At 35.8% G+C, this 11949-nt stretch overlaps 1 protein-coding gene across 1 annotated transcript; it reads left to right on the forward strand.

The window, feature by feature from the left end:
• The first annotated feature begins 10830 nt into the window (after window positions 1–10830).
• LOC108728211 (uncharacterized) lies at window positions 10831–11577 on the forward strand. The gene has a single exon (XM_018456666.1). It carries the CDS (start codon window positions 10831–10833, stop codon window positions 11575–11577), a length of 747 nt encoding a protein of 248 aa, XP_018312168.1.
• The last annotated feature ends 372 nt before the right edge of the window (window positions 11578–11949 follow it).

The following is an 11949-nucleotide window of genomic DNA, read 5'->3' on the forward strand; positions in this document are numbered from 1 at the left end:
CCGCCCCAGGACAGTCTAAGCCCTGCTAACCCTGAACCACACTCTAAACCCAGAGCGAAATCGATAGTAATCAGAGACTAAGCGAATCAGCGATCGAAGAAGCGAGCGAGCGAAGTAAGCGCTTAGAGAGCAAGCGAAGGTGGGAATAAAACCCCACCGCGAGAGCAAGAAAGGGGAAACGGCCGGCGAGTAACAGGCACATCGGACAAGTAACGACCGAGGTGGGGCATTCGATCGCGTAGCCCGAACGACCGATGTACAATCGCGGAGAGTACTGTAATAAACGAGTTGTTTAACCCAAGAACCCAGTGGTGTACTCATTGTGAAGACCCAACCTTCTCCTTAGAAATTCCCAGCGACGACTGACCGTGGAGAATACCCGAATCAGGGGCAGATGGGCGGCGCCCGGGGAAGGAGTTGGGAGCAACCTTCGTCCTAGGAGGTGAAAGGACGTGGCGACCGTGGAAGAATAGAATTGGTAGGACCAAAACGGAGCACCCGGAGCTGAGGTTCCGGTTACACTGTAATGTCGGGAAAAGAGAATGGTGTGAAAAGTATAATACAACGTAAATATCCAAACATTCATTATGTTCATTGCTCGTCACACAGATTGAACTTGGTTGTCCATGATTTAAATAAATTGAGTGATGTCAGGAATACTATAGGTACTATAAAAGAAATAATTAACTTTTTCAGGAAAAGTAATATTCGAAGACAATTAGTTCCTTCAATCCCTATGCTTTGCGAAACTCGTTGGACCGACAAGCACAAAACTATTCGCTTGTTTAAAAAGCATTTTGAAACTATATTAGAAAAATTATACGAAATTTTTGAAGGATTCACAAGTGGTAAGCAAAAAGCGTATTATTTATATTGTGCCGTAACAAAACCGATATTTCTGATATGCTTATTTATAATATCAAAATATTCTGAAATATTAGAACCAATTACCGTGCTACTACAAAATAAACAAATAAATTTACTTGAATGTCAAAATCATATAAAACGTTTAATCAGTATTTTTAACAATGAACGGAACGAATTTGACGATATTTTCATGAAATGCCAAAAGTTCAGTGCTACGATTGATATTGAGATTCAAATACCGCGAACTGTCGCAAAACAAAGTAAAAGAGCAAACTATTCTACAGAAGATCCCAAAGAATACTTCAAACTAAGCTTATTTCTTCCGTATATAAATTCGCTTATAAGTTCTTTGAGTATTAGATTTTCTGAAGAAAATACAAATATTTTCAACTATTTTCGTTTGTATCCTTCTACTTTCAAAACCATGATCCGTGAGCAATGTAATCAGTTGTTGTTGGAGATTGATAGGAGTGGTGACTTACTTAATGAGGATATTGTATGGCAGAAAATAGTACAGGACATTAATATATCTACACTTGACGATATGATTTACTTATTGGTTACTGTTGCCAAATTTGTACCTAAAATTCAAGCCGTGCTTCTTAAATCACTATCGTTGCCCGTTACAACAGCAACAATAGAAAGATCTTTCAGTACTTTACGGCGAGTTAAGACATGGTTACGCTCAACAATGTCTGAATCCAGACTTAGTGGCCTTTGCATGTTGAGTATTCAAAGGCAAAAAATTGCAAATGATGAAAACTTTATCACTCAAGTTATAGATAAATTTGGGTAAAATGAAAGAAAGTTAGTTTTTCTTTTTGATAAATAATTAATAATCAATAATAATGAATACCAAAAAGACAAAAATACCAAAAAAAATTTTTTAAATACAAAAATACAAAAAAAACGTTGGATGCTGTGAAAAAACGTTGGAAACATTCGATTTCCCGAATCCCACACCCCTCCGGTGGTATAGTAGCACCGGCCCTTCGTGTCAAATCTTGCGCGAAATTACGTTACAAGACCGAATTTTTGTGCCTTATCGCCTCCCACCGACGATGAAGTTCCCCCGCTCGTAAAGTACCACGCTCATGGTAAATTTGAGCTCATACAAGAGAGCGAGGAAAGCATAAATTATCGGAATTGGAGATTGATAAAATTGAACGTTTCCTAACGTCTTCCCGCGTAAGTTTATTCGCGGTATATCCACGACTTCTCGGTGCCGTGACATTGAAAACGCGTACGTTAAAATTCTGCGCGATATCGAGACCGCCGGCGCTTTGTGCTACCGAACTCACAACACGCCAAATGTCTTCGTGAGTTAAGTCGCGCGCTGGACGAAACGATAATCCCGCAAGACCATGCGTTAAAGCCGCCGAATCAAACGAAAATCCTACGTAATCGTCCGGTACGGAGGTATGTATCGCATAAGCATGAATTTCGCGGAATGCGTTTTCAAGCCACTCATGAATTTCGACAACCTGTGGTAACGGACGCAAACAAAATGTCGCCACTCTCCCTAACAGCGCAAAATTTCGAAATCGACGCGAATTTTCCCCGATTAAAAATAAATAATTAAAATCCCCGACCTCGTTTCCTTGATTATGCTGCGGGTGTTCCTCCTCCTCCTCCTCAGGTGCGCCTTCCTTCTCAGGGATGTCTTCCTCCACCCTTGGTTTTCCTCTCGTGCTTCCTCTCTCTCTCTCTCTCAGTGCTGACACTTCCTCTTGAGCCAGGGAGACTCGTCCTCCTCCACGTTGTGGCTCCTCGTGAATGTTCGCTTCTATACAGAAATACAAAAAATGTACGATAAATTATCACTTCATATATATATATATAATGCGGCAAAATTTCTATGAATACATTATCCTTGTATTTAATTTAATAGATGTATACGAGTGTAATATTTTCCGATAAGATTACTAACCTTTATCGGAACACCTTTCTGTGACGTCGTAAGGAAAGTCTTCCTACCGTTCGCGGAACAGGAGACGGAGGAATTCCTAATAACGAATTTTGTTGTATATAAATTAAATACGGGCATAAGAATTAAGAAATATTAAAAAAAAAGAAGCATTATATACCTGTAGGAGTTTCTCTTTGAACCTCCTCTTCTTCCTCTTGCTCTTCCATATGTTCTCCTTCTTCTTCCCCCATTTAGATTTCCTCCTCCTCCTCCTCCTCCTGCTCTTCCACTCGTTCTTCCTCTTGCTCTGTAGCTTCGCGTTCTTCTTCTCCTTCCACGGTTTCCTCTTCCTCCTCCTCCTCCTGTTCTTCTTCTTGTTCTTCTCCCGGAAGAATGGGAGAATACATATAATCGTATTCTAGAAAAGCAATATCATAGTTTTTTTATCTTGAATTATTCCCTTCAGTTAAAAATATACGTATATATTTTTTTTTGTCTTTCATGAACTTACCAGATGAAAATGCACGATGTTCGGAATCGGAAGAAACTTCATCTACTTCCGTATCTGAAAATATTATATTAACATTTTACACCATTCGAAAGCGTTTGCTTAAAAATTATTTATCTTTTAGATATCAACTCACCCGACGAAAGCACAATGATAGGAATTTCCGGCCTTGTCCTCTCTTCTTCTTCTTCCAACTCTTGCGTTAAAAATTCGTGCCCTTCCTAAAAAATAAATAATATTTAAATGTGAGGAAATTAAAAAAAGTTCATTTTTTAATATTACAACACAAACAACACAATTTTCTAATTTCGTTATACTTACGCGACGGTCCTGACACTGGTTCTTCCTGTGTGCGACGTTTCCGCGATTGTGGGAGTGGGTTTACTACCGCGGTACTTCTCTTTCGGACATCAGCTTCTATAATTTAATTTTTTTTAGAAATTAATAATTATTTCAAACTGAATATAATCAAATTATTCGTATACAAAAAAGACGAAATATCCAGGAAATAAAAGTGAAATATTTACCTTCGGTGTGATGAGAGAGGAGATTCGCGATATGTCCTCTCACATCTTCCTCCTCGTGCCTAAACAACTCGTCGCATTTGCACAGTTTCTTGGGCTAATTTGAGAATACAGGCGTCCTTAAAATATCCTAATTGGTGTAATACGCCCAATATCGCGTCCGAACATTCACACGCGAAGCCGGCGAAAAGGAAATAATTGCTCTCCGAAACATTGTTCAAACAGGATAAAAATTTCACCGGGATTATTCGCGGATCAAGCGTTGAAGCAAGCTTCATGATTTTGCGAATATTTTCTTTCTCGTGACCCATTTCACTGAACTTTGCACGCAGCTTTACACACAACTTTTGCACAACACTCGTGTAGCAGAAAACTTCACGATGTAAAACTCAAAAATGGTTTTTCCTAATACCAAACTCGCTATTTAAATAGAGAAAATTTTGACCCCTCTTAAAAGGGGGTAAAAATTTAAGCTCTGAGAAAGTTAACAATTCAACGAAATCCGATGAAAAAATTTTACTGATTTATTTTCCTGTTTGGGAGAAAATGAAAACTTACCTTTTTTTCTAGCACACAAATGAGATTGAATAAACTGATCAAAGTTTGAAAAGAATTTTCTTGCTCTTAAAGAAATTTACTCACTCATAAAATTCACTCATAAAAATTTAACCCTTTATTATATTCAGTCTAGAATGCACTCGGGCAAGAACGTAAAAAATATTTCTTTATTTGCTACTGTGACGTATGTTTCAATTTCTTCTTTTCAAATAAATTTTTTTTTGCTGCCAAACACTTATAACTCTCTATTTATCAGTCTACAATTTTGAAAGAAATTCTTTCCTTTGTAAATTTTATTACTCCTAAAATATTTCTATTTTTTTTTTTTACTTTGAAGAACGTTTCAATAAATTCCTTCTTTTCAAATAAATTTTTTCCTATCAACGATTTATAACTTATTGTTCGTCAGTTTAATAGTTTACAATTTTTTTCGTCTAACACACACTCGGATATTACAAGTTTGAACATGTTTGAAATAATTCAGTTATTCAACCTTCGATAAATTTCTTTCCTTTTTTTGAAAAAGGAACTGCGTCATAGCAACGTAAAAACGATTCTTCTAGAATTTTTTTTCTTAATTTTCAAAAAGTATATAAGCATACATTGCTTCGGATACCAGTGTGCTACTTCATTCGAGTCTCGTCGTGCGAAGCGACTACATCGTGAGCAAACAAGTATTGTCTTTCTTGATTTTCGTCCGACATTTTAGACTATTTGTGTCGTTCAATATTACGCAGAAGAGGAATGTTACAGCAAAAAAGCGCTACTATTATGGAGAAAACGGACCGAATTCGCGATTCTGTCAAGATCTCTATCAGCCCGCGCAAAGACGAGGACATGGGAAAAAATACTCGATTTCACATGATGCTATCGACAACGTATGGTCTTAACAACTCTCATACGAAGATGGTTCATGTGGGGTTACAAAAAACTAACGAAGGAATCTTCAAACCTCTTGTGAAATTAACTGGAAACAATGCGGATGGAATTTATTTCGACGCAGACTGCTGGCAACAGATTGTAGACAACATGGTACTCATGAAGGAGTATTTAAACTATGATAATAGAACTGTGAAACCAAACTCCATTGTCATAAGAAATATCCTCATCAATTTTACCACATCCTACGGTGCAAAATCAATATTGCTGGCAAATAAAGAAGATGAAGAAGAATCTCACTCTACGGTAAATAGCAACGGAGATCTTCAGGGTAAAGAGAAAATCGGATGCAACATCACCGAAGAAACGAAGAACCTACGCAGTGGTAATTGTGATGCAGGAAACTACCTTCCTCGGATTGCAAAACGTTATAAATTGTGTAAACGTACATTTAAAACATTTAGAATCTCTGTCTGATAACGTAAACAAATGCGCGCAATATTTAATTAAAGAAATTGAACTAAAACTGCCTGTAAAAATTATGTTAATCGTGAAATCATAAGATTAACGCTGAAAGATAATTACGACGAAATTGCGCGTAATGTACGTACACAAATTAACGACTTAATTTTTCTCGATTCGTATTTTAACATAATATTTGTGGAATTAACTTCATTACGTTATAATGAAATTTTTCATATAATTCTTACAAACCGGCAATTGTAATTTGTGTCCGATTATTCTATAATACAATACTTGCAATTTTGGAAAGCTGGGTATTTCATTAATTAAAATTTAAGATAGATCCCTCTAATTAATTAATTTTGTCTACTTTTTCACTTTTTCAGTAAACGACACAACCATTTTTGTGTTTATTTACCATATTATAAAATTTATTACAATCATTTAATTCGATTTTTTTTTTATATTAATTAAAAATTTTTCTTATATATATATCTTTTCGGTAAAAAATTATTCCGCGTTCGTTCATGTATTTTTATGCATAAAAAACGCCGAGTCAATACGTCGCTTTTCGGAGCGAGAACTTAGTTGCGCACCTAATATAATTTTTTATTTTATTCACTCGAATGAATTATGTATTTTCCTACGATGAAGAATTTATATAAATACATTCTTTCTTATATACCATAAACTCGTCTATTTTTTACTCGTAACCCCACTCCCTTCTACAATAGACACTTTTCTTCTAATATTTTAGGTTTAGATGTAATGTACATGTAAAAAAAGTATAGAAATAACTTTTTCTTTAGAGTAACGCCTGAATCATCATAAGTGACCACGTCGTGCCAGATGAACATGTTCGTTCCTGTTTTCCCTTTCCTCCAAGCAAAAGAGACTCCTAGACTCGAAAATTTTTGTAAAAGATCCTATAAATAATAAACGTCTGTACGGCGCAGGTAAAGAAGCATATCAGCAAAAAAAAGGACCTACAGAATAAAGAACTGCATGATTCATGTCCGTACCTTTCTCCCTCTCCCTCTCCCTCCTGGTAAAAAAAAATGTCTTATGAATTATTTTCCTAGGCTTTCCCATTCCCCATTTTCACTCTCACTCTCACTCTCTCTCTCTCTCTCTCTCTCTCTCTCTCTCTCTCACTCTCTCTCTCTCTCTCTCAACGAGACCTCTCCCTCACCATAAGTAGCGTGGGAAGGTATGGACCGAGCCAATCCAATCTTTGGCAACTATAGAGCGAATCAATCAGAACGCACCATTTAATTACCCTATACATCTTTCCTTCATCCACCGATCAATTGGATTCCCTCATTGTTCCAGAACCGTCTAGGCCACGCTCATGACGTCTGGGAGGCGTGGAGGGGGTTCGTTTTGACAGCTCGGTGGGAGAAAGAGGGAGTTTGTTTTGACGCCTGGGTGGAGTGGAGGGTTTGTTTTGACGCGCCATACCTTCCCACTTACTACTCGGCTGTTAATTTTTGTATCTTCAAAACTACAATTTTCAACGGATTTTATATAAATAAATATAATCACAATGGATTTTTATTTAAGTATACAGGGTCATCGAAAAGTATCGGACCCCCCTAATATCTTCAGTTAGAATGCATTTTGGAGAAAATGTCCAATAGCAAAGTTGTATGGTTTCAAGCGAGGAGTAAGATGATGACCTTGACTTTGATCTTGACCATGTCCTTTAAGATCATTTCAAGGTCAATCTTATTTTTTAAATGGAACCCCCTACATTTTATTGCATATTTTTATAGCTTATCTCGAGAGCTTTCCAAAACACTATAATAAAACATTCTTTCATTAAGTACTTTTTGAGTTATAAAGGTTTGAAGTTATAAAGGTTTGAACAATTTGTTAAGTAACTTACTGAAAATATTAGGGGGATCCGACACTTTTTGATTAATGTATTTTCTTTAAACCAATTAATTGGTCTCATTATTCCGCGCACAAAAGTATTAAGGTTATGATTACTGAAAACTAAATAATATTTTATAAGATTTACATTTTGTGTCAAAAAATTGTTAACTTCAAACCTTTATAACTCAAAAAGTACTTAATGAAAGAATGTTTTATTATAGTGTTTTGGAAAGCTCTCGAGATAAGCTATAAAAATATGCAATAAAATGTAGGGGGTTCCATTTAAAAAAATAAGGTTGACCTTGAAATAATCTTAAAGGACATGGTCAAGATCAAAGTCAAGGTCATCATCTTACTCCTCACTTGAAACCATACAACTTTGCTATTGGACATTTTCTCCAAAATGCATTCTAACTGAAGATATTAGGGGCGTCCGATACTTTTCGATGACCCTGTATATAAAGCATGCAAGCGCTGAAAGTATTTATAACAACAGGTGAACTCATTTCTATGCAAAACACATGTATCACGTTCATCCTTTATAGAAAACTCAACAAATCTGAGGATGTACTAAAATTAATGAACCGTAGTGTACGTTTGAAATTTTTAGTCACACACACACACACTCGCGCGCGCGCGCGCGCGCGTGTGTGTGATCGTCAATTGTCTGTTTGTTCGGAGTGGGTTTACATTTAATTTTCGCTCCACGATCGCTCTAAATTTTAACACATTATTCCTATTCTTTTTCGGTAGAACTGCATATCACCGATGACCACACGATTTCAATGATCTTGAGATATGTTATCAAGGTTATGACCCTAAGTGAATTCTGACAAATTTTAACCATCGTTAATTACTAGCTAAAAAGTTATTAACAAAAAAGTTTGAAAAATAATATCTCTTTTCTACCATCAAAACAAAAATATATAAATATTGAAAACAACACTTTCAGAAAGGATTTCTAATATAGAGAAAAAAAATTCTTGACGTACTTAATTTTTGCTCAATTGTATACAGTATAAAATTAAAACTGCATTAAAATTAAATCAATAATTTTTATTCTAACCCCTCGAATAAAATAAGATTGACATTGTCTTGAAACGAGTATAAACGAGTAACACATGTAAATTTTGGTTTATATATTATTATGATTAGACCAAATCTGTCTAATGTTATATACGTGATGCTATAGCACCAAGACAGCGAAGCTCTCGTGGTGTAGCGCGCTAGGTGAAAGCGGAACGATATATCCTGAGTTCGAGTCCTGGCCGACCACAATTTTTCATTTTTCTGTTAAGAAAATTAATGGATTAGCACAAAGAATACTTTATTCTAGATCTTAGAATTTTTCGTTTAAGAAAATATTCTTTTCTGAAAAATAGATACGATTGGCTCTATATCGATTTTATTTTATTCTAAATAGTGTAGTAATAGCATCAAATATAAAAATTTGTTTTGTGAATGAACGGACCCACCTCCGATGGGTTCAGTCACCTTGACCTTAGCATATATTGTCAAGGTCATAGCCCTGAGTGATCTCCGAAAGATTTTAGCCCGTTATTTGTTAAATAGTTGTTAACAAAATAAATTATAAGTAGAACATAGAATTTACTTCTCCCGGCTTACAGAAATTAATGACTTTCCACGCGAATCGAAATCCACCTCACAATTAGATAACGGTTAGGGTTAGGTTAGGGTTAGAATTAAATCGAGATGGGGTGCAGAGGGAGGAGCTCCGCCCACACGTGTTCTTCCACTCTTTGCTTCTGGAGAAAAACAAGATCAACAGTTGTTCCAAATAGCCTTGTGCAGAAAGGACACGTGTAGGCGGAGGGCTCCGCCTCTCCCCCTGCATCTCCACCACGATTTAATACTTATCTAACCCAACACTGATCTAATCCACATTTATCCCGCGTGCAATCTAAATACCGATCGGCATTGAGATTACGCGCGAGTTGCTGGGGTAAGCGATGGTAGCCAAACTGAAAATCGGCTGAAAGTTGCAAATAAATTCCAGCAATGACATACATTTAATGTTTGAGATATGTACTCATGTATTAAACGTATATTTTGATACAGAATGTATAGTGTAATTTCCTACTCTTACAATTAGCATAATCCGGGACTAACGACATGGACGTGATAGAGGACTGATCGCGCGCGCGCGATCACACAATTACGAGAGGGTTTGGAGTCATTAAATACTACAAAAGTGACGAACCGTGGGGTCCTTATCTCTACTGACGCACGCATACATGCACACGAACACACACACCAGTTCCCTATCACGCCCATGTCGTTGGTCCTAGATTACGCTAAGTGTGGGGAATTACACTACACATTTTGTAACAAAATATACGTTTTATACATGAGTACACACCTTGGACATTATATTTGAGAGGATGTAATTATATGCGAGATGTAATTATATGTGGCACCATGTATGATCATTAGAAAGCAGATTAGAAATTAACATCAAAATACAAAATTGTCTTATTAAAAAACATTCTAAAAATGCATATTTATTTGTACATCTTGTGCATATTTACATATTTGTGCAAATGTACATATTTTGTGCATATCTGCAAAAAATATTTGCATAAAAATCCGATGTCTAATGATCATATAAAGAATATAAAAAATTCCAATGTGCCAAAATTCCTCGAAAACTATAAGTTTTATAAAAAATTATTTTAGATCAAAGTTGTAGAGTTTAAAAAGGCCTAGCCAAGTAGCCACTGACGTCATCAGTTTGACTTTAAGTGGCGTCGCCAAGGTCATAGTAAGATCAACTCGGATTGTTTTAGTGGGACACCCCCTTTCTTTTTCTTTCACCTTCTTATAGCCCTTGTTGAGATCTTTTCAAAGCACTATAATTTTATCCACTTTAGGCCAGCTGTTTCGAAATTATTGAGTATTTTATGATGAGATGTCGACGACTGTAGACGAATCAAACACGAGAACTGTTCATTTTTTTGCTGTAATGCTTGTATGTTTTATTTAACAGGTCATAAAAAAACTACAACATATGAAAAAAATACTTGATTTTACCGGAGCCAATTTCATATAAGATTGATGCGGGGTCCTTTGTCATTAATGTTTAAAATTAAATGCGTAATGTGTGTAAATTAAATTATAAATAAATAGAATTATCCCGTTAAAATTTCATTCAATCCGTTCGTTGTAAATATTTTATTTTTCTTTGTTCTCTGTTCAAGAACAATACGCTAGGAAACATCAAAGGCATGGATTTCCAAAATGTGAATCCTCTGAATGTTCGATTAAACATGGTATCAGGTAACTTGTTACCAATGACCGCTGACAATTCGTCGTTTCCGATATTTTGGAAAATATACAGCACTTTGATATGGTTGCTCGAAATACTTCAAACATGTGTGTTAATTCCTGGATGTTTTTTTGTGCCGAAAGAGAAAGCTCTGAAAGATGGTGTAATCGGTATTGTGGTTGGCATGGAAGTTATTTGTACAATTATACGAATTTACTCATGTAGAGGACAAGTGCAACAGTTAATTCAAAAATTGAATGATGTTCTGAGTGTAGAAGACGAGATAATGAGAAGTATAGTGATAGAAACTATAAAATCGATGAAGAGTCCTTTTAAATTTTACTGGTCGGCAGGTGTGATGTCCATAATAGCATGGAGTAGTGAACCGTTTATGTTGGCCTTTCAAAGAAATTCCTTTTTTTATGTAGATTATAAGATGCCCGTTGTCTGTGGCAAAGAGCCAGTGACGACTAGTATGTTTGTATTTGGAAGTGTTATTGTGATGATGAGCAGCGCTTATATTTTTACAAAAAAAGTTGGTGCGGATAGCTATATAATAAATATGCTGCTACTGATAACGGCACAATATAAATACATTGCATTAAAACTATCGATGATATTTCAAGATAAATTGCTTCAGAGTGATCACAGCAAGTCTGACACAGAGAAATGTAACCTCAATAGAGATGATTACGCAGAAAAATAAATACCAGGCATCATATTATGGTGCCGAAATAAAAACTTTATGTCGGCATCATAATACAGTGATCCAGTAAGTTGGATTTTTTAATTTTTGAAAAAAGTTACAAGTACCAAAGCCTTTTAACTTAAATGGAATCTGCTTTTAATGTTCTATATTATTGCCTTGTTATGCGATAATGCGTCCGTCATGACAGGGAAACATTTATCGTTTAAAAAAAATTGGAATAAGTATGTCCACGTTTATTAACATTCTCATGCCCTTGCTATTCCTCCGCATTAGTAGCGAATGCTGTATGCAATGAAATACCCGATTTTTGCGAGGAATCTATTAAAAAGGTTGCTAAATATATTAACAGCAGTCCAAAACGTTCGGCTG

Source organism: Mycetomoellerius zeteki, unplaced genomic scaffold, assembly GCF_001594055.1.
Source record: "Mycetomoellerius zeteki isolate Tzet28-1 unplaced genomic scaffold, Tzet1.0 scaffold586, whole genome shotgun sequence".
NCBI lineage: Eukaryota > Metazoa > Arthropoda > Insecta > Hymenoptera > Formicidae > Mycetomoellerius > Mycetomoellerius zeteki.